The sequence below is a fragment of the Perca fluviatilis genome, chromosome 22 (assembly GCF_010015445.1).
Source record: "Perca fluviatilis chromosome 22, GENO_Pfluv_1.0, whole genome shotgun sequence".
Classification (NCBI taxonomy): domain Eukaryota; kingdom Metazoa; phylum Chordata; class Actinopteri; order Perciformes; family Percidae; genus Perca; species Perca fluviatilis.
Window position 1 is genome coordinate 18,430,929 of NC_053133.1, and position 24,546 is coordinate 18,455,474.

Genomic DNA, 24,546 nt, shown 5'->3' on the forward strand with positions numbered 1-24,546 from the left:
ATTATAGTTATTTTTTATAATATAAATACAATTTTTATAATTTAAGTTAAATGAATACAGAAACGTAGAAGTTATCAGCTAAATGTACTTTAAGTATGAAAAGCAAAAGTACTCATAGGGCAAAGTGAGTGTTATATTATTATTGTAGTATTGGATTAATATTACTGATGAGTTCATGTTTTATGGTGTAGCTGGTCATTGTATTGTACAGTCTAATGTCACAGTTAAAGTCACAATGTACAAATTTAAATACTCAATTACTCACAGTATTTGAGTAAATATACTTAATATCCACCTTATAAATAAGACTTATTTCATTAATTCAGTATCTCTATCTATAAACAGCAAAGGAATACAGCAGGTTGCTCCATGGCTCCCATAGGTCAGCTTAGTGCATACTCCCACTCTCCATGCAGCAACTAAATTAACCAAGACAGGTAAACATGCAGTACATTCAAGTTCTATCCAGTGTCATATTTCTACTGTGAGTTTACAAACAGATGGTTGCATTACATTAAGAATATGTACAAAATTAAATGAAGTTATTTTTTTATACAGGGTAACAGGTGGCTGCAGACTGTGCCAGCATGCATTTGGCACTGAGGAAGGGAGACAGACAGCAGTCCAAGAAATAAAGAAATTGGCATGTACCCAAACAGTAAGTCCCTCACTTGCAAATCCATGCGACAAATGTGCCTTAAATATGACTTGTATAAAAAATATAGTCAAGATAAAACAAGTGTATTTCAAAGACACCACAAAAAGCTCCAAGAGACTTGATCAACAGACAGTATGTTACTACTACACATAAACTAAATTTGGTTTGTGCTCACTGACTATATTGTCCTAAAAGAAGCCTACTGTGGATTAATCACTAGGTGGCGCTAAAGGGTCATGCAAGGCAAGCTGTGCACACCTTACAACAAAACCAGGCACAACCTCCCATAACAGAGCATTTACGGTACATTCCCATTCATCCTTAGGTTTATTCACATTTGTATTCATGTACAAAAAAAATCACAAGACTTTTGTGAATCATTAGTAATTTGCCTGTTTTACTGTTTTACTATATTGTTAGCTATTCCGTATATTAAAATACTTATATTAAATATATATTCTAAGCAGCTATCGGTTCAGATAAAACTTTTTTTATTTCATCCTTGATCATACCGTTTTTGTTTTGACTGTTGTGATTAGTTTAGATTTAGATTAGTTAGTGATATGTTAGTAAGTGGATTTATATCATGCATGGAACTGTAATTCTTCGCTGCTCACTCAAGCTTTATATTTATGTCTTAGCTGTAATTGATGCTTTATTTGTGCACATAATCACTTTTATTTAGAGCCTGAAGGACTAATTTCACAGAGGGCACAGGTAAACACTGCTATTAATGCGCGCACACACACACACACACACACACACACACACACACACACACACACACACACACACACACACACACACACACACACACACACACACACACAATAAATATGCTTTTACTTAATTTATTGCTGCAATCCCTTCAGATGACCTGCATGGATCTTTGTCCATCTCATTACTTCTGCCTTTGATATAAAGCAGTTTAATACCACTTCCATCATATAAAACCTTATGAAATGTAAGCAGGGGACTTCTGTACTTCTGTTTTCATGATGTCATGGCCTTTGCTGTGTGGTTTTACTTCACATAGATACTTCAGTATCTATTATTGTTGTTTCCCAAAGTCAAAAGATTTAAAGAGGAAGAAATAAAATTACCAACTATCCAGAATGACATTCATGGGCGCCTGGGTAGCTCACCTGGTAGTGCTCCGGAGGCTCAGTCCTCGATGCAGTGGCCGTAGGTTCGGTTCCGACCTGCGGCCCTTTGCTGTATGTCATTCCCCCTCTCTCTCCCCTTTCATATCTAAGCTGTCCTATCCAATAAAGGCCTAAAAAATGCCACACAAAAAAATCTTAAAAAGAATGACATTCATACATGTCTATCCTGAAATTTCATACATTACATTTTTTAATGTGTGTCACAATAATGAACTGTACTACTTAACAAATAGTTATCTTTCAAGTAAAATAATCATTATATGTAAAAATCCAAACTAGTAAAATATCTTTTTGATAAATTGAGGGCAAGTACTCCTCTATGCGTATAGTTTACACAGCTATGCTAAACAGACTATGCTAATGTAAGCTAAACACTTCCAATAAAGGTTGAAGACAGTAGTACTAATAAGTGATTGTTAGCATGCTAATACGCTAAACTAAGATGGTGAACATGGTAAGCATTAGCCTATACATATTTTCACCATCATGTTTGTTGTTATGGTTAGCATGATGACGTTAGCATTTAGCTCAGTAGAAGTACAGCCTCACATGTAGCTGCTAGCATGGCTGTAGACTTTTAAAGTCTTGTTTTACAATCTGGCAATCCATAGAATGGCACAAAACTATGTATGCACATGTATGAAATATCATACACCTTTTTTTCTCACATCAGACTTAGGTTAGGACAGAGGTTTAATAACATTAATGGCTCTGTTCTATTTACATGTCCCAGTAAGTCATAACAGCATAGCAGTGAGGCCGCACGCACAATACCAGGGGCCTGTTTCACAAAACCAAGATAAGGGATTAAGCCGGGATTTCCCAGTTATCCTGGATGAATTAAGCCTTGATTCGGTTTCACGAAAGCGGAGGCACATAAATCACCATGGAGATTTAATCTGTACAGCTAGCCTGCTCCTGACCAGGCTAAGACTGGAGCGTTTTCTGATCACCCAGCACTGGTTTTACCCTATTGTTATTTTCAGCCTGGATTAAAATACAAAAGGTGCATTTAGCTGTTTATTTAAGTACTGTTATTATTTAAAGTTGTGACCATTATTTTCTCATTCATAATTATTCATGTGACAGTCATTGTTACTGTTATATTGCTGTATGAAGACTGCTGTTCATACTATTGTTAGCAGTTTGATGAATATATTATGGCAGTTGAGATAATTAGAAAAGGCCAGAAAATTTCAAATGTGTTTTAGATGAAGTCTGTTACTAAGGGCATACAATGCTGTACATTTCTATAGTTGACCAATGCACCTTGAATTATTTCAGTTGATTATTTTTTTTTTTTATTCTTTAATAAGGATCATGTTTGTTCCACTTCCATGTGCATTGTATTTGGCATTCTTAGCACACAATTTATGTTGTCCAGTAAACTGGGACTATAATTTGGGAGGATTGTACAATTTTAAGGACATACCCTAATTGTACAATCCTCCCAAATGATAGTCTTAGTTCACTGGACCAGTAACTATCTAGTGATGTAGGCTACTGTACATTCATGGAACAACAGGGAGAGGACACCTCAGTGGTTTTTGACCTTATATTTGGGGGGAAATAATAAATTAATAATAAATATACTCTGTTCCATTCATGTTTACAGTGTGCATGGAATGTATCACTTAATTATCTTCATAGTTTCTAGATTTTAGAGTCCAATTTCTTCAGTGTCTTTATTTTCTATGTCCATATATACAGGGAGCAAGGCATATAATATGTAGAGAAGGAAACTCGGCCTCTATAAAAAATAAAAAAATGAAACGCGAGAAAAAGCGTGGCAGATAATAGCGTATTTCATAAATATACATTTATGAAATACTGCTCTTAACTGAAACCATTCAATGAGTCACTGTCATTTGCAAAAACGAACAGTTGTACACTTTGCATTAAAAGCGAGCAGTGGAAGTTAATGACTTAGGAAACTTATATTTTAGCCCATGAGAGAGAGGGAGGAACAGAGTGAGAGATATTTACGCATCATATTCTAGCGTTGTAGAAAATTGATCTTCATTGTAAATTTCCTGAGTAACATTATCTTCTGCTTACTTTTAAGGCAAAGAGTACAACTGTTAATTTGTGAAAATGATTAGTAGCCTAATCCTTGAATGGAATGATTATGACGGTTTCAGTTCAGAGCAGTGGTCAGTTAATGTAGATATTTAGGCTACAATTACGCATTCAGTCGGTCCGTGATCGTCTGCTACGCTTTCGAATGCTGTTTCATTACAGCGGCCGTGTTTCTTTTCTTTTTAAACAAACAAATAATGTGTTTCACGTTGTCATACTTCCACAAGAAGCTGCTGCTCACTCTGTATAAAGTATGTACAATGCGTATTCTCCATGTTGGCATCAGTAAATCTGTGATCGACCTCGCGGTCTTTTGAGGAAAGCCGTGGACGCGCATCTATCTGAATTACTTCAGCCTGGCTCGACCTAGTCGCTCCTCCTCAGCCTGGCTTGGCCTTTGTGAAACGCACCAAGCCAGGATGCACAGATTAGACTAGGTCTAGGTCCTTGCTTTATCAGTTATATTTATATATTCTGCTTTTGTGAAACAGGCCCCAGGACACTGAAAATGAAGCAGCTAAATGGAATTCAGCTTTAATTTTTTATTACTTACACCTGCTGTATTTTTCCTACTGTGACATGTCAAAATGTGAAATGTTTACCCTTTCTGGATTCAGTCACACCGCCATTATGTTGGTTCACAGATTGTTTTTATTCATTTAGTATATTCCCTTCTATCTGAAATATGTTATGTATGTATACCTTGATTTTTCACATGTGTAGACTCTTAAATGGGCAGCCTATTAAAGACAGGTTTTTGAGTAGAGTCAGTCTGTCAGAATTAAGTTTGAATTCAGACCAATTGTTGTACTCAAATTGAAATAAACACCATATGCCCAACAGACTGGAATAATTGAAGCCTTGGGCACTTGCACAACAAACCAGGGAAGAGAGAAAACACCTTATTTGTTCTTGTGATGTTTTTACATTGTTTTACATTAGGAAAAATAACTTTCTTGCTTGTAGTCCAACAAACGCCTCCAAGAAATATGTGCATTATTGTGGAGCCTCTTAAAAACCATTCAAACACACTATCCACACACTGATCCATACTAGATAATTCTTCCTGCAGTTATTTAATCCTTAAACAGAAATATTCACACATAGGGATCAATATATAGGGACCAATATCTTCCTTATTCCCCTTTTCCAACCAGTCAGAATCAGATTTATTCATTCCCATTAATACTGATGTTCACTTGACTGATATTCTCTGCTCAGAGATAATTGAGCTGCTGATTAATTCACAGAAAAATTCAATTTCCTAGATGTGTTGTACAGCCAACGCTCTCATGACATTTTTCCTGTCATATAAATGTCAGTTTAAGTCTGTCTTCTTATACATTCTGCAGTTTCATTTGCATTTTACAAGGATGCTTCATTGCTGAACCATGACCTCCCCAGCCCCCTACACTTCCATCATATATATACCCAGTTTAGGATGCATGTTACACACAGTAGGTCATATAAAATGTAATCTTTACCTTAAGCCTCTCAGCATGACACAGTACACACAAAGCATTCAAAATACTGAATGTCTTATATACAAATATATATTTTTTGAGATGTCATAGATGTTTAATTCAGACCAATTGCATTGCTCTCTACTTGTTTTCAATTACTTTGTGCTGTTAGAGCCATATTTCTCATCTGTTTACCTCTTATACCTGTATAAATGTTTTTCTGTCTGATTGCAAAATGAAATTGTATTTCTAGTTGATATGAGAGTTAGATATTACAATAAATCACAAGGCGATATAACCCCTTAAACATCTTGTAATGTGCTTCCTACTTCCAAATTGCATTGATTTTTGTAATCGTAAAAAGAAAAGAGGAAACATAAGACATTAGACAAGCAAAATAGTGCTTGTCTAATGAGAACTGAAATCCCCCACAAAAAAAGTAAAAAGTAAATGTGAACATACTTCATTTTTGTTCAAATGGAAACTTAATTGTTTCTCAATAAAAAAATGAAAACTAATAATGCAGTAAAACATCTTTATGTTTCAATAGGCCTTTAAGACAGAACATGTTTAGCATGACAACAGGTTTATCAGCCACCCTGATTTTAACCGTATTATTTTGGGATGTCTAAATTCTGCCAGATTGTTTTTCCCTGTTTCCTGTATTATACAAAGCCCTCTGCCAGATAACATCAGCTAAGACATGTTGCCATTTTAACTTCATCCAGTCACAAGTGTTGCCATACAATGGTTAATATATGTGTCAAATCTCCAAGTATATCTGACTTTGCAATAAAAAATAAAGTAAGTTGTTATTATAGGAAGAATGTTTTTCAGTTATTGATGCCTCAAAAAGCCTTCTGTACAGTTTTTCTTTCAGTTTCAGTTTACAATTATCACTGAAAACGTATTATGTAAAATTAGTAATTTCTCAATGTCATTTTTGAACTGCCCATGTGTTTCATCTTAGTAAAGCGTTGCCCTTGAAATGAGCCAGTAATAAAAGTGATATATTGACTTTGAAAAGTTGAAAGCAACTCCTCCTGGTGGGGCACATCAAGGGCATTCAAGAGAGGAAGCACTGTCTCCGCCAGACTCTGTCGGGAACTGCTTGAACCTTTCCCCATGAACTTCACACATAAAGACAACCTTTTGAACTCTCTGGCTGAGTAGAGTGCATCACCCAAATCATCCAAACCAGTGGAGCAAAGAGACATCTAATGGTGCTGAGACATTTTGACATATTTCCAAACTGTGTTCTAGGTGAGGCCCATTGCACATTTGCCCCACTTTCTCTCTGCTAACAGTGGTAAAGACAGAAGAAGTCTAATAACCAGTTGTAGCAATAACATTCTGTCGATGGTAGGCTACAATTGCGTTGAATCATGTTATGGTAGTAACAAAACTGACATGTAACTATGATTATATATATTTAAACAAAGTATGTAACAGCAGTTACAATGTATTTTACTACAGAATATGTAAAAATATAAAAAAAAGAAAAAGAAACGTGTGGTTCCTGCTTAGAGGTTTGAGGCACTGATCATGGGCTGCTGCATCCACAGCACAAATCTGGCTGGGGGACCAGCTTTGTTGTGTGTCACCTATCCATCCTAATTTCCTGTGATCCCTCTATTGTCAAATCTCTAAAGCATAAAATGCCAGAGGCATGAAATGCTACATTTTGAGAATAAGCTGTGGTTAAGCTTCTCTGAGACCTTATGGAAGGCTGTTTTAAATTCAAGGTGCAGTGATACCGTCACGTTTAGTTTTCAGTTGTGATCTTGGAATATCCAGAGTCCCTGCTCTACGGACCTGAGGCTTCTCTCAGTAGTGAACGGGGATAAGTCTTCTGACCTGTCAATCAAATGCTTTGTAAGTCAAAGGTGAATTGTTTAAATTGAACAGGAAGGTAGTGAGGTGTAATGTGAGATTGTCTTGTTTTTGTTAAAAGTCCTAGACCAGTTGGACCTGGGCAAGTGCAGATTGGTTGAGGTAGAGGCATCATGTGATGATGGCATGTGTGACTTTTCAAAGAGCACAATATTTAACATTAATTATTAATTAACTTTGTATAATTGTGCAGAACAGTATCTAGGCCGAGAAAACAATAACATCTGTTTTGTCACATAGTTGCAGTAAAGTTTTAGACATCTTTTCTTTTATGGCAACAAGGCTGTTTGAATTAGCTGTATAAAATTACTGCAATTAATTGCAGTAATTTTATGCAGCTAAAGCAAAGGTCTCCATATAGGCCTACATTATGTTGTCAAGGAGAAGCATATACTTAGAGAACAGGAATGGACCAAGAATTGACCCCTGGGGCACACCAAGACAAGTGGGGTGAAGCCACGCCTGCTGGTAGCTGAAAAAAGTGTGTCTGGAACGCAGCATAAGACTGAGAGGCCACCCTCACAACGTAAAGTGCCTGCGTGTGGGAAAACGCCTATGGAAAACACCAATGCGCATGCTCAAAGCATGCCGGGGCAATTTGATTTTCTGTTTGCCACTGCTGAAGTCGTTGGCAGTAACTACGGTCACCATGAACGCTGTTCTACATCACAAATTTGAAAGTCTGTCTTTTGACAAAAAGCTTGAGATGAAACACTTCGGTGCCTACCAGCCGCGGGATATTGTTATAAACCAAACCTAAAATAATGGGGAAAACAGCTAACTGCTAGCTTGTCAGCAAAGAGACTCTTTTGCTTCTCGTGTGTCACGGTGTGTGTTATTTGGATGGCGCCTCAAGAACAGACTTTCAGTATCTCCAGCATCTCTCTGAGAGGATAACCAAACATGAAAGCCGCAGAACCTGAGCAGTTAAGTGCATTGAGGAAGTAGCTAAGTTATGTGCTCAGTCTGATTATCACCTGTGTGAAACTGTGTTAAAGTAGCACACACACACACACACACACACACACACACACACACACACACACACACACACACACACACACCTATATATTTTAAGGTTGCAGCACTTGAATATAAGTTTTTTTGTCACATTCCTTTTTATTTATCAGCTACAGAATTATATTTGTCATGATACAGTAGACTACACGTAGTGTAGTATCAGTTTAATATTTTGTGATAAGGTTTAATGAGAGTTTAAATTTACAGTAGAGGAAATGTGGCTAATTCAGGTCAGATATTTATACTTTTGGATACTGGATGCTACTATATCACTTTTCCTTTCCTCCTTAATAATAAACCTCCTCTCTCTCTCTGACTCTGAGTCATTAACAAACTGTAATTATTCAGGTGATTTGCTTTGAGGGCTAATGACCAGAGGGAAAGAACGACAGGGTCTTTGCTCCCAAACTACTTTATCATAATCTGATGCATTATTTACAGTCATATATGTCATACTGACCTGTAGCACGTTACCCACAACAAGTCAATTAGTAATTAGTTTAGTTGTTGTAAATGCTTTAACTTAGGCAAAATATTTGTTCTTATGAATTCAAAATTTCAAATTTGTTAAACTTTGACCCAAGCTGCACTGACCTTTTTGGGTCTCTTTATTTCCAGAACTGTACAATTACAAATTGGCCTCATATCGAGACAGACAAAAAAAGATATTGGTTGCTTGGTGGAGTATCGGCATGCAGGTAAAGTACAGCTAGCACATTTGTTAGAAAAACAAGGTTTGAGTCTCTGAAATGTAGCGATATACTGCTATCAACATTAGCATTGCAGCTAAGGTGGCACCGCTTAGTACAGCAACACTGGGATTTCTGGAGTGGTAAATACTTTGCCGACCCTTGTTTTTCTGCTGAGCTGTGAATGCACCTTAACAATCACAGGGCTATTTTTTCTGCAGTGAGTACTTTTACTTTTGATACTATAAGGACATTTTGCTAAAGGCACTAAAATACTTATATGTAAGTGACATTTTTAATGCAGGACTTGACTACTTTTACATAAGTCAGTATTTTTTATACTTCAGTATTGGCACTTTTACTTGTGGAAAGAATCTGAATACTTCACTATCGATTTATTGCAGTTGTGAAGTATATGCTTTTAAAAAAAAAGTGGTAACCTGCAGAAGATGAATACCACGACTGATGACGCAGACAAACTATAAAAAGCTAACTGGCTTCCTGTAAGTTACCTTTTTATAACTTTTTTTATTAGTTTTATTTAATTAAGTATTCTGGCAGACTGCATCTTGAAGACTGCCAGGTGGCAGGACAAGGATCTGGCAAATGGGATGCATTCGAGTCAGCTGTTTAAGGGCCCATTCACACCAGAAAAAGCGATCTGGTGATTCGCCGCGTGGGAGTGTCACTTAAATGGCCCATTTGTGGGACGTCCTGTTGTGTTCTTTAACCCCCAAGACTTTATATTTCACAATTACTGTTTTCCGTCAGATCGTTTATAGATCTCGACATTTCCGACTGCACTAAGGCAACTTCATTTCATGGAGAAAGAAAAGAGATGGAGGGACTGTGCTTTGCTTTGTTTTTACCCTCATAGTGTTTTCAAACTTTCTTGTGGCAGATACAGAGGCAGTGATGTTTCCTGTTTACTGTACGGGTCTCTCGTACTGCCTGATGATTGGCTACCCCAGTGTGACGTTGGTTGCCTTAATCCGAAAGTTGAATTGTTCTCAACTTTTTGCCGCAGGACGCTGTGGTTTCTATCAGCTCTCCCCTGTGGCTCACACTGCTGCAGCCCAAACACACAACCCCTATTCAAAATGAATGGAAAGACCTGCATTTACGCCGGACCATCTGACGGCTGGTCAGGGTGAATGCAGCTTAATGCAGTCTGGCTTTTATATAACTCATCTGTCAACATTTTGCTGGCTGCTTTGTGCACAATCTCACATCACAGAGCACTGCAGGATCTTCGGACTCATACTGTCTTGATTAGAGTTGCTGAGTGAAGCGGCTCCTACAGGTACGCTGTTAGGATTAAACCCCAGCTGTTATGATGACTTCACTCAGCAGTGAATCACCGGATTCAGGTTGGAGGAAAATTAGCAGGTGCTGCACATTGCCACAGCTTGTGTACCATTGTGAAAGCAGATTGGCCGCATTGAAAATGCGATGCAAATGTTCTTTGCTTTCATTATGTTCTAACAAACTGTTGAAAGGTGCCAGGAAAAGAGCGATTTATGAAGACGAATGATGAAGCAACACAACTTAACTTGGTTTATTTTTCTCACCTAGAGCTACATTTCCTATAAAAATGCAGTCACGCAGAATCTTCAACAGCTTTCCTACTGCTGCTGACTTGAAATGCATTCAATCTTTTTTGTACGCAGATCTTTTAGAAAAATTACTATTTGTATGGTTTTTGCTCACAGCCAATTTCCTGAGCATTCTTCGATTTAATGCATCGTGTGATTGGCCTACTACTGCAGCAGCTACAACCTGTACAGTCTGTGGTGAAGTCAAGCGCAGTGTATTTGACGGAGTTGGCAGTTCTGCGTGCCAAAAATGCTTCCATTCACATGATCGAATAAAGAAGAAATTAAGTCCTCTATTTATATCAGTATCACTTTAAGGGTACTGGTATTGGTACTGGTATCGTAAGATTCTCTGCGCTAGTCTGGGAATGTAAAGTGTGTATTTGAAAATTCTGAGATTTCATTGATTGCTTTTCTTGCCTTTCTGTGTCTGTGCTACAGCAGGGCATAACCAGATTTATTTCAGCTAAACAATGACACCAGGCAGAATTTCTTTGTACATCCTGGTTTTATATTCAGCACAATCCTGTTTTTTTACTTGTGAGATAATGGGGTTTTGCAACTCAATTTTTCCATTCCAGCTTACTGTGCTACTCTGTGACGGTAACCTCCCATTTACCATTACTCAGATGAAACCTCAACAGAAAGGGCAAAAAATCGAGGTCAAAGACAATCAGTGTGGTAACAAACAGGAACAGGATTTAATCACATATTTGTGTTAATATGTACAAAACTATGTGTGTGAAATAGATTAAATAAAATCTTTGACAAATGGCTGCACTGGTCTCACCAGCCACCATTTGTCTTATTTTAGTCACTTAAAGTGACCTCTGTTTTGCTCATGAAGGTGAATTGAATCACACGAGTTCTTAAGAATTCATATGAACTGTAGAAGAAGGAGACGGTCTCAGATTAACAAGGTGAGACAAGCTGGGAAGACTGAAGACTTTTTGAAAATATGGCACATTGCTTCTACTTGCAGAAGTGGCAAGTCCTGCTGCAGCGCAGGTTTGAATCCCACCTGCTTTCCTTTGCTACGTGTCATCCCCCATCTCTCTCCCCCTTTCTGGTCTATCCACTGTGGGATGGGAGAAAAACGTGCTCTTTAAACCAATCACAATCGACCTGGGTGGCGCTAAGCTCCGGACGGAGTAACGGTGCCTCTGCAAAATAGCCTCAGGAAAGAACTTGTTTTGTTTAAAGGTACGGTTTTAGTCGTGCAACAGAAAACTCAGATTGGACATATAGTCTAGCTAGCTGTCTGGATTCACCCTGCAGAGATCTGAGGAGCAGTTAACCATAGTCCTCACAAATCGACCGGGGTTTAGAATGCCAGCACAAAGAAAGCGGAAGGTGACAGACATCCGGCTGAAATGAGGGACATCTGGCGGAATTTCCAGTGGGCACTGGAGCAATCCTGGAAATGAAATATCTTCGATATAGACTAATGTTGTACAGACATTAGCATCAGCATGTTGGCGTTGTCATTGTGAGCATGTTAACATGCAGGCATTAGCATTTAGCTGCTAGCATGGCTGTAAACTGTTAGTCTCGTTCTTTTCCTCCATCATCTTCATTTCAAGGACTACATTTTACTGAACAGAATATTCTTTATGTGAAGTTAAAATCTAGTCAGTTAATCAAGCAGTATTAGTGTTATAGTAATGGACTGATTTAATATCCTGCAGCACTGAATAGTATGTAAGAAGTGTACTTATTTTTTTATGAACTCCCGCCTTTATTTACTTCAGCTTTGTGCTGCCCTGTTGGCTCGGCTCTTTGCTGGCAGATGTTTATGACTCCCTCTTGTTGATATTGGCTAATTGTGGTTATGATTGACCACGTTGCTATTCTGTAGTCTTGCACCTTCCTGTCACATGTTAAAACTGGAATAAGACGATTAGTTTGTAAGTCTTCCTGACTTTCCATCCCATGTATTTTTGCATACTGGCACTGTTATTCAAAGTGACTAATTGAGGTATTTTAGAAAGAGCAACTCACCAGGACACATTCTGCACTATAATGTATGTGGCACTGTCTCAACATGCTGCCAGCTGCACTCAGTGCAGTCTCACTACCACTGCCAATAGAGGTCAATACAGATGTGATCTTTTCCTTGTTCCATTGGTCCCTCGTCCCTCATGGAGCCGCTAAGTTTGCCTTTTCTCCCAAGGTTAATTTCATTTGAACTACACCAGCTCTTGCACAGGTCCTGTCTTTATTGATTGCTGTGAAATGAAATTATGCCTCAGTGTAAAGAGGGACAGAGCCCCGTTGGACACAGTTAATTATCCTCTCATAGCAGTTCATAATCCCAACCTCCTCTTCTTTCCTTTATTTTATAGGTTCAGTCCACCAACTTGTAGTTAGAGCTGTTGTATTTTATCTTGTTGAAAACAGTGGGCTATCTTCAGGCTTTTTACAGTTTTCACCTGGGCAGACGGACATAGTTTTCCAATTGAATTATGTGTTATTATTAGCAGTGAATATTTTCAAAAACCCTTTGTGCTCAAGAATAGGAATGTAAATACTTGCAGGCTGTTTAGGTTACAGCTCAAATACACACACATACAGAAACAAACGCAGACACCTAGTACCTGATGTTTAGCCGTTTAGCTAAAATCACTGCTGTGCCTATGTACAGCCTCACAGAGCTGTTAGCATGAACACACCAACCAGAAAAGTGGCCTTATTGAGTAACAGTCATAAAAGCCATTTATTACCCTTTACAACATGCTAACAGCTTCCACGATCCGAGCAAACTGTACACGGTGAGGAAAAGCTCTACCTCGACTGAAGTTCGTCCTACCAACAAAATGCTTTACTTGGAGGTGAAGAGAATGTGTTGTAGTTAAAAGGCAACCGATAACCAGGCTGATGACGTTGCCGCTGGGCTCGATGTGGCTGCTGTTGGCATTCTCTCTGGTGTTTACTCCTGTGTCTGTCGGAGCTTGTTCTACTGAGGAGTTTAGCTGCTCCCAGGGCCTATGTGTGCCTGAGGACTGTGTGTGTGACTTCACCGACAACTGTGGAGATGGCAGCGATGAGGGAGACTGTGAGTAAAGCAGGAAAATATACAGTATAATAATGATAAATGATGATGATTTGGCATGGTTTTCAGGGGATTGTCACTGACATGGAGAATGAATTACCTCTCTATAACGAAGGTGTGCAGGGTGGATACAACATATCCATGATGTACCGTTGTGGCATTTCACTTATGTGCATTGAACAGATTTCTGTGCATTGAACAGATTATGTGCATTGAACAGATTAATGATTGGATGTGCCAGAACTTTCTTAAATGAAATGAAGAAAAAACGGAGGTGGTTGTTTTTGGAGCAAAAGAGGAACGATTAAAGGTCAGCACTCAGCTTCAAACGACAATGTTAAAAACAACAGACAAAGCCAGAAATCTTGGTGTAGGCCTAGTCATGGACTCAGACCTGAATTTTAAAAGCCACATTAACATAATTAAAAAATCAGCCTATTATCACCTTAAAAATATATCAAGGGTTAAAGGACTTATGTCTCAGCAGGATCTGGAAAAACTTGTCCATACTTTTATCTTCAGTAGACTTGACTACTGTAACAGTGTCTTTACAGGTCTCCCCAAAAAATCAATCAGACAGCTGCAGCTGATTCAGAATGCTGCTGTTCGAGTCCTCACTAAAACTAAGAAAGTGGATCACATCATTCCAGTACTGAAGTCTCTACACTGGCTTCCAGTGCCTCAAAGAATTGATTTCAAAATACTTTTACTGGTTTATAAATCACTAAACGGTTTAGGGCCAAAATACATTTCTGATCTGCTACTACATTATGACCCACCCAGACCTCTCAGGTCGTCTGGGACAGGTCTACTTGTTGTCCCCAGAGTCAGAACTAAACAGGGGGAAGCAGTGTTCAGTTTTTATGCTCCACATATTTGGAACAAACTCCCAGAAACCTGTAGGTCCGCTGCAACTCTCAGTTCTTTTAAATCTAAGCTAAAGACCTATCTTTTTGATGGTGCTTTTCTTTAAATAATCTATTTTATTAACTTTAATTTCTTATACTGCACTGTAACTTTTATTCTTATACTGGACTATCAATTTTTTAATTAAAAAAGTTTGCTGCCTTGCCTTGCCTAAAAACTTGCAAGCCTATTTTCAGCTGAAATGACAAACGTGTATTTCAAACACAAACTAACAACCTGTAACTGTATGGGACAAGAAAATTATTATTTTTCAGTCAGCTTTTCTTCCTTGACAATAAAGATTGTTGGAGGTTATTTAGTATCAATTTCCCACTTGCAAAAGCAAACATTGTATCGTTAACCATCATAAAAAGGGAGCATTTTAAACAAAAAAATATACAGTATTATCACTAGTTCTTTACAGTCCCTCGTTGCACATTTGGCCATAAAGTCAAATTTAAAACGAAATTCTTATAATGACAAAACCACTTTCTGATCTCTGCTGAGTTGATGAATCTTTATTATGCGTAGGAACCACAGCTTAATCCCAATACAGATTCATGGCCAACTATATTTCAGGGTGGAACACAAAAGAGCAGAAGTGAAACATGTTTTTTGTTGTTGTTGAAGGCTCCAGATATAAGAGGTGTGACTTTGAGGAGGGATTCTGTGACCTGTTCCAGAGCTCAGAGACGCTCTCTGGATGGACCAGAACAGCTGAAGTCCCGGGACTTAAACAAGACCAGACCAGGAACACATCAGGTAGGAGTATCTGACATCTGTCATATGGAGCATACTGTAACATTTTGAATTCACAACCTTAACCTTACTGTATCTGGTTTATTCATATTGTTGCACCCCCGAACTTCTCCCTCTCCTTTAGCACATTTCCTGTCCCTTTTACCTGTCAGTGGAAACAGAACCACTGCAGACCTGAACAGTCCCATCTTCTTGCCCACTCACACTTGCCAGGTAACAAAATCCTAGGACTGGGTACCGAATTCAATACTTTTTAAGGCACCGACCGAATTGCCTCTAAAGTGTCGTATCGAAAAATGCCTCGTCATTCAGTACCAAATTTCAATACCTAAGGAGTAAATCTTGTTAGTCAGTGAGCCAATAAGCATGCAGCATGCTTCTACCAAGATCTGATAATGTCTTTGATTGGCTGTGTATCGTTACACGTTGTAGAGACACGCAGAAAAAACTCTACGTTACACAGAGACAGACTCACCTACAGTAGTAGTAGGAGCTGAAAAAGAAATACAAATATTTTTGCTGTAATGTTGTAATTTATTTTTGTTTTATAAAATTGGTATCGGCAATTGTTTAGGAACCAGTATCAAACTCACGGTGTTGGTATCGGTACCGTTACTGAATATTTTTGAACGATACCCAGCCCTACAAAATCCTCTGTTGGACTAAAAACCATCAACAATCACATTACAACAACTGGTGATATCTTCCTTGCATTTTCATTTAACAGATGAGTTTCTACTATTATGTTGGGGCAAAACATGGAGATCTTCAGGTCTTGGTTCAGTCTCACGCACTGGGTCAGAGCACAGAGGTGTGGAAACACTCCACACAACCACAGATAAAAATGTGGCAGCGGGCAGTGATTAAGTTTTCCAGCAATCACAGTTTTCAGGTCTGTAACATTCACAATTTAATATAATAGAGTTTTAAGTTGCTGTTTAATTTTGAAAAGTACAGAAATATTAAAATGAAAATGTATATCTGACATATATCATGGTATAGCTTATCTCAAGTTTTCCAGTCAGTTTTGTCAGGTACCAATCAAGTTATATTATTTTAGGCCCAAAAGACGCAGCTCTTCTTTGCTCTCCTATTTTTTTTTTTACAGAAGTCTTGAAGGACTGTCCTTGTATGCTATTTTGTTAAGGAAGCTTTTTTGATTTGATTTTATATTTACAAGGGACAAAATACTTGTATGTGAAGTGAAACCACAGAGAATCATCACAGACAGACATACTAGTTCCCTTCAGGTCCTCTGAGCTTTTTTTATGCATCTTTCAGCTCATTCCACAACTTTACTACTTGGGTGCACTCTCACTGCTCTCATTAACCTTATTTCCAGCAGCAGGCAGCTGTTTTAGTGAGAGACCATACGCTACCTGCCCAGCACCAAACCGCACACAAGTTAGCAACTAGTTGTGGATATTTCCTCAGGAGTTTGTAGATACCAAAACAGTGATAAAAGAAGAGTGAATAGGTCAACAGAAACAGAACACTAAATGAATGCTAATGTTGCTCTGCGTTTACTGGATGTGTAAAAAAGCAACTGCTTCCAACAAGTTCCCCACATCAACTTTAAATGTTGTGGTTAAAGCTTGTGGCCGCTGCCGTCATGTGGCCAAAATAATTAGAATAGTACAGGTTTAAATCAAAGGATTTTTATCAAGATGTATAGTTTACGTCTTAGAATATTGGCCAATGCTTCAACTTAAATTATGCCATATTGTGGTGTTGATTTTTTGTATTGCATGTTAAGAGCCATGTAAGATATAAACTAAGTTTCCTTGAGACTGATAAAGTCATCACAGCAGAAATGAGCTGCGCAACAGGAGCAGTTTATGTGCAGAGGGAGGGTACTGACCCAACTGGACCCTTCAGAGGCCATCTGGAGTCCTCTGAAGCCTGCTGTTCTTGTCCTTCCTACAGTATATCCTCAGACAGTGTCAGTGTGTCACCCTTCCTCTCTGCCTTTACCATCTGTCACTGACTTCAGCCAGATCAGTTTTATAACATGGTAAAGAGAGGTAAACTCTCTGCTAGCATTTACCCTCCATTATTCTGCTTCCTCTTTTAAAATGGAGTTAATTGGGTTCTTATTTACCTTGGTGGTTTCGGCCAATTTCAATTTCAGTCAGTTCACTTAATGATCTGCACTTTTTCACCTGCTTAAATATCTCCAGGGTTTTGTAGTTGTTCTTCAGTTGTGTTGTAGAAAACACTTTTCTTTGCACAGTTTTATTAAAATTTGTGCATATAAAAATATGGTACTATGCATATGCACATTTGGTCTAAAGCTTGAAACAACTACAATTACTGACTTGCGGTTGTATACCGCCACCTCCAACCAACAAATGTCTTCCTTCTGTTCCTGAGTTATGGCTTTGAAAAATGGCCAGAAAGGTATTTTTGCAAAACATCATGATGTCACAGTGAAGTTGACCTTTTACCTTAAAATCCCAATCAATTTATCCTGTCAGACATTTGTGTGAAATGTTGTCATATTAGCATATGAATTCTGGAGTTATGGCCAAAAACTTGTTTTGTAAGGTCACAGTGACCTTGCCCTTTGACCACCAAGATGTAACTTGGCACTTGAAGACATTCCCTCCAGGGGTCGCTGAGATAACCCGTTCACAAGAATGGGACAGACGGACTTACCACCTGAAAATTTAGAGCACATTTAAGTCCCGCCCCCACCAGAGGGGAAAACAGCTCTCTGCTCTCCATTAACTTGTATTGTGTGAAGGTGCATCCTCATCAATTCTGTCTGCTAGCAAACAACAGAAAAATGCCTTAAAACTGCTGTGTGATGGGATGCACTACCAAAAGGGATAAAGAACCCAAACCTAAGTTTTTATAAGCTGCTGAACTGAAAAACGGAGCTTTTATTAAGACTCAAGTGGATACAGACATGGTGAATCACCAGGAAGAATGGAAAGACTGTGAGATCCTGACACTAACCTAACCTTATGCCCAATGTTACGTTTGCAAAGAGCATTTTGTTACCAAGTCAAATGTCAGTTTTAGGCTAACTACTCTATATTTAAGTTATATTTGAGTTACTCTAAAGCATTTTGACATTATGCAGTCAGCAGTGATGTGACGGAATGTACCTTAGCTTGCTAACACATAGTTAACATTAGCTTACTAACAACTAACTTGTCCTCTCTGGTAGACAAGGTGTGCTAATAATCCTTTGACATACTTAAATCTGATGTTTGTAGCTAGCTACAGACACTTTGTTAGTGTTTCAGCCATAAATTGCATATTGTGGCGCCCATTGTTTTCCCTTCCGGTGGGCGTGATTTTCAGAGTATGTCTCTATAATGCCTCCAGCCATGGCTTTCGCCAGTGCAGAGGCATACAAACCCTACAAATAAAATCAAAACTATGATGTGATTAAAAAGTTTGTAGTGTTTGCTTCTACTGACAATAACTAAGTGGCTGTGTGGATAAAGGTTCCCAAGATTTTCTGAGAGTGAGGGCACATTGTCTGGATCAGATAAATAGACTTGTTTGGCTTTGAAATCCTAAATTAATAGTTCTACATACACTCATTCCTATCATCACATAGATTGTATTACTTTTATGGCCTCAAAGTCCAGTTTTAAGTGAACAAAGAAATACCAGCTGACAAGTATGACCAATGAAAATTGTGTATTTGATTGCATTTTCCCATCACCCATGATGACACAATCCCCCATTTGTTTAGATCAGTCATAAACGGTGGGTTATTAGACTCCCCTGGTGTAGATAAAGCTGCTCTGTGGACTTGGATCAGTGCAGCTTTGATAATATTAGCACTGTGAAACTCAGAGAAAATGTGTTGTTTATAGATAACTAGCGTTGTGGCTCTGGAGATGGCAACGTCTGTTACAATCTCAACAACTACACTATTAGAGTGATTGTCGTGGAATTTGGTACAGACATTTATGTCCTCCTCAGGATAAATTTCCATTTGTCCAATGACAAAATGCATGCAACACATGACATTAGCCGCTAGCATGGCCAAAGACTGTTAGAGTCTGTCTTCTAGAGCTGTTTCGTCAGTGTTAACATTCATATGTAGACGCATGCGTCACATACTACATGCAAAGGCACTAATGCACACACGTGCTGAATGTGCACACAGGCCAGAATACACAAAGACAAGCAGGCTGTGTAGAAAGGTAATAAATGAGGTGACGGAGTGATTTCTTGAATGTTTTCTGTGTGTCAACCAGGTGGTGCTTCGAGGGCTGAAAAGCAAAAACTCTGAGGTCCTGGCCATCGATGACCTATCCTTCAGTCCCGGCTGTGTGACTGTGCCTGGTACTGCTACCATTAATAACATCTCACTACACAGGCGGGACAAGTTCAGACCTTAACATTTGGAAATATCACCACACATAAACAGACCACCACACACTTGTTTTGAATACTGATAACCGGGGAAGACACTAATGGATAGGACTCATAACAGAATAACTGATTCATTAGAATAGTGCCTACTATACATTTTTCTACACTGAACATGGAGCAGTCAAAGCCTCAATTCATGATTTTATTTATGTCTGCTTTAGTGCGCTGCCTGCAGCTCAGTGATGAATGTGATACAGCTGAACATGTTGGATGGGAGCGTTTGATAAAGTCCTCTTGGCATGTTGAACATTATTTTTACATGTTGCCTTGGTGATATATAGATGTTTCAGCTGCCATTACAAACTATAGCATCTTTACAGCTGCTATTATGTACCCAATATAGGATGATGTTCCTGCTCTGCCTGTAAAACAAGAGTTTTATTGATTGCCTCATTTATGCTACGACCTGTAGCCTTCAGCTTTTTTAGGCCTCTTTCCCTGGTGGAGCATCAAGGCCAGAGCGGAGAGTGGGGACGGAGCTGCACTAGATGCAGAATTAATGTCACTGAATTACATTAGATGTTAATGGTCTGAACTTAAAGGGATACGCCACCGTTTGCTGAAATAGGGCTTATCACGGTCTCCCCTAGCTGTAGATAGGTGGGCCAACGCATTTTTTGTGCATGCATTGTTCTAGTCCGGTGCAACACCGGCAGCGCCGCCGCTAGTTAGCTTAGCATAGTGAATGGAATCCTATGTTGCCGGTTAGCATGTTGTGAGTAAAAGTGAGCCAACAAAAGACAAAAAAACAACCTAATTACTTGCACTGAGACAAAAAATGCGCTGGCCCATCTATCTACAGCCAGGGTAGACCGTGATAAGCCCTATTTCAACAAACGGTGGCGTATTCCTTTAAGCACCACAGTTTTTCAAGGATGTTTGGCATATTGTCAACTCGAATTGTAAATAAGGATTTTTACTAAATATATTCATTTAAAAAAATCTGATAATTACTACTTCCTCATACATCCATTAATGACCATTAGGATAGATGACATATTTATTGTTAGTAGTAAGAGTGCTACAGTAGGTGTTCCTTGCTTTTTAGTCAACCATGTGGCTGAAATTTCCAGTTTGTCCACTACAGTATGGTACATACAGTAAGGCCACAATGAGCTGCCTCCTTTGATTCCTGTCCTTGAAGCCCACGTAACCTAAAGAGGTTATAATCAATATTTCTATATTAACAATCAATCAGTCAAATCAATCTGACTTTATTTGTAGAGCACTTTTCAAAATGTAACACAAAGTGCTTCACAGAATCCAATACTGAAAGAGTGAAGCTATTGGTGAGAAATATAACCCGAATTTGCTGTTCCTGTCACTGTTTGTTGTGGGTTTGTTAATCTTCCAGCTCTTTGTTTTGGTTTTCTGGCCAACAACTTGATGTTTCGGTTCACTCTAAATGACTCTACATGAATGCTAATGTTTGCAGCTTGTTCACCATATCAAGTGTGTCATTATTGTGCTACCCCAGAGTGGCTGAAAAAATAAAATAATGCAGCTTTGAGTTGAGTTAAGAGCAAAGTGGGACAGACTTAGGACACTGTTGGACAGACACCTGTCACCATGGCACTTGGTCCCTTAGCTTCTATCTTATGTCTTCTGCTCCCAACAGCGGATTTGTGAAATGCTTTACACCTCAAAATGGGCTGTGTTATTATATAAAATGCATTAAACCTGACGATGAACGGTAGTGCACAACAGGCACAGAGCTGACATTCTAAACTTTTTTTTTTAAATTACAGTCAAAGCTCCATTATTGGAAAAATAACAATAGGTGTCACTGACCTGTACATGTGAGGGAAGACAAGGACATTGTTTTGATATGTGGCTCGCATCTATTTGCTAACTACATGCCATTATGGTCAATTAGAGGATTCTTTACTGAATGTACCAGGTCCTTTGTTATTCATCCTATCCACTACATAGCCAATAAATTTGTTTCACATCCAACGCCTCTTTTATACCCTGTTATCATAAATCACACTCTTTACATGAGTGTCTGCATGTTTTGGGAATAAGCTGGCCACCATGTTATTTATTACGGATATCTTTTTATATGCCTAATTGATATTCCCAATAATTTTTGTCTGTCCTGTTCTCACTAGTAAATGCTAATCTGCCATCTGCACCTTACTGTCCAGCGTCAACATGTACCTTAATCATTTTATCAAGATATTTTATCTTTCTGAGAAGAGTCAGCTTGTGAGACACTATTCAGAGGTGTAATATCCCAATACTGTATAGACAACGGTCGCCTAGCAAAATTATGTTTATACAGTGCCAGATCAACATTTTCTCATTATGTTGTATCCATGAAAATGTAATCCGGGCTGCATTTTGTTTCCTACAAAATGTATTTGCTGTTGCAAATTAATTGTATGTAAACATAATTTTCTTAGGAGGCAGGATTGGTTCAGATGCACGAGACAGTTGGTACTTTGTACTTGTAAGCTGCACTAATCAAATATGTCATATTAACAATGGATTAAATGACTAATGTAATGTAAAAGGGGATGCATGCAAAAAAATCTGTTAATACTGCTTTGAAATACTGTGATATTTTTTTCCCCCTTTGCACCCGTTAGAGTGGGGACTCTTTATTCTTTCTCTAAGTACTATAAATGCACTTTGGAGACCTTGCGTAATTGCCAGCATGGCTCAGCCTAAGATCAAAAGCTTAGTTACAGCAGAAATCTTAAATCAGAAACCATTTAAAGACTAATTTTCAATAGCCAGCCAAAAGCCATTTTAAAATGGACAATTTTTCACTTATGTTTTAAATACTCCTCATAAGCAGAATTGAATTCATTCAAGAGAGGAGGTCTCGGGCTTACTATTGATCAAAATATCTGAACTTCGAAGTATCTAATCTTTCATAACGCAACTAATGTACTGACTTTTCTCGTACCGTAGCTGAACTCATCTATATTATTCCACCATGATCTCCAATGAGTGCTTTTTAATGATACAATCACTTGCTAGCTCTTAGTATCTGGTTGGTCTACATATGATATGATTGATTGTATTAATCTTTCATTTTTGATTCCTGTGACAGAGAGCAGTGTACCTCCTCCTGTTTGCCCTCCCTCGTTGTTTGCCTGTGGCAGTGGGGAGTGCATCGAGGAGAGCAAAGTGTGTGACTTCACCCCACATTGTCCCCAAGGAGAGGATGAAGCCAGCTGCTGTAAGAACCTTGTTGCCAAGTAACCCATTCAAATAATCCACATCCTATTTGTACACTTGACCAAAAGCAGTTTTGGGATATATATTTATCTGCCAGTATGACAGCAATGGCTGACATTTAAATTGACTGATGATTTACATTGACTGTTGCCTGGTTTGGATCTCCCCACTTTTAATAAGAGTTTCATCTTTTTTCTGGTATTTTTTACACTTGATTTGTCAGTGCATGCTGAGTTCATCCAGAATGTTAAAGCTTTATTGCGTAACTTGTTGATATTAATGAACGTCCGTTATATTCAAGCCATTGCTAAATGAGTTGCTATAAAGCTAATTAAGAGTATAGGCTCACAGGGTCACCGAAGGCTTGTATCATGTGGACGTGCTGACAGTTTTGTTGTCATTACTTAGAATTCCTCATAGGGGCGGCAGAAACTACGCACTATAGCTTTAAAAAAAATCGTAATGTTATTAACGATCTCACCACGAGGTCCATAGAGTTGCATAGTGAAAGGAAGTTTGCATTCCTGTTTAAATTTTTGATATCCTAAGTGTTACTTACATAGAAACACGTGACTATTGGATAACGTAACATTCAAACAGGTTTATGTTATGACCACCAATTTTCTTCCGAATGAATGCAAAATAAACCCAGGATCCAAAAGATAAACTGTTGATTGTATTGTCAGTTGCCAAAATGTACCTTGAGAGTTGTGGTTCTCCAGCTAAGTTGTTATGTACAAAGGCTTAATCTTTTATACTGATGATTTAACATTGAGAAATGTATATTGTGGCATTCTGGAGTTTTTGGTCATATCACACAATCTTCTTCAGCAGATGGACTTTACCCATTTGTCATGAAACTGTGGCTATTCGAATTACCATTTTTCAGAGCACTGACTTCTCATCCTGGACCTTGGAAACAGAAGTTGACACATACAGTACATCTAACCACATGGTCCATCAGTAGCTTTTCTGGAGCTTTTAGTCAGTATCACACACAAGAATTAACTTTAAGTCTCTACACTAAATCATTTTCCATTTCTCTACTCATTCAGCCTCTGAGTGTGACTTTGACGGTGGATCTTGTGGCTGGTACGAGCTCACCCTTGGCGATGGCTTTGACTGGGTCAGGGGCTCTACTGTGGACGTACCTCCAGACTACCACCCACCACCTCTGGACCACTCTACAAACAGCACTGAGGGTAAAGAAACAAACGCACATCATACAGTATGTCCAGTAACAATGCTGCCATGTGCAATATACGATGCAACTTTATTATCAGTTTACACTGAAATCCATTCTGTGTTCCCAAGCAGCTCTGCTCAAAAAAATGTATGACAACAATTATGCATATAGTACAAAAGATGAAAACACATCAACAGCCATGACAAAGAAAGTTGCCATCACCAGTTACTGGAATAAGAATAGAAATATGATGAGTCCATGAGATGATTTGACTGTGTCCTGGGTGTTTGATCTGAAATAACCGACAAAAGATAATATTATCTACAGATAAAATCGAGGGTTTTGTGTAAGCAAAGAAAATCCATTGTCTGTGTGTTTTTGAGAGATAAGCACTTCATGGAGAAAAGCTTTCTCAGCCATCTGAATAATAGAAACATGCTGTACCCATTCTGCATATTAACACCCCATCATTCACTGGAATACACATTAC

The 24,546-nt window shown here is 38.5% G+C and overlaps 1 protein-coding gene across 2 annotated transcripts in view; it reads left to right on the top strand.

Moving 5' to 3' along the window:
• Nucleotides 1-13,315: 13,315 nt before the first annotated feature.
• malrd1 (MAM and LDL receptor class A domain containing 1) overlaps nucleotides 13,316-24,546 on the top strand; it is a 56,720-nt gene continuing 45,489 nt past the window's right edge. For both annotated transcript variants that reach the window (XM_039790914.1, XM_039790913.1), the window contains exons 1-7: nucleotides 13,316-13,618; nucleotides 15,152-15,283; nucleotides 15,405-15,493; nucleotides 16,008-16,172; nucleotides 19,504-19,591; nucleotides 22,743-22,871; nucleotides 23,926-24,072. In XM_039790914.1, the coding sequence (XP_039646848.1) occupies nucleotides 13,441-13,618; nucleotides 15,152-15,283; nucleotides 15,405-15,493; nucleotides 16,008-16,172; nucleotides 19,504-19,591; nucleotides 22,743-22,871; nucleotides 23,926-24,072 (928 nt within the window). In that variant the 5' untranslated portion in view covers nucleotides 13,316-13,440. The remainder of the gene's footprint in view (nucleotides 13,619-15,151; nucleotides 15,284-15,404; nucleotides 15,494-16,007; nucleotides 16,173-19,503; nucleotides 19,592-22,742; nucleotides 22,872-23,925; nucleotides 24,073-24,546) is intronic.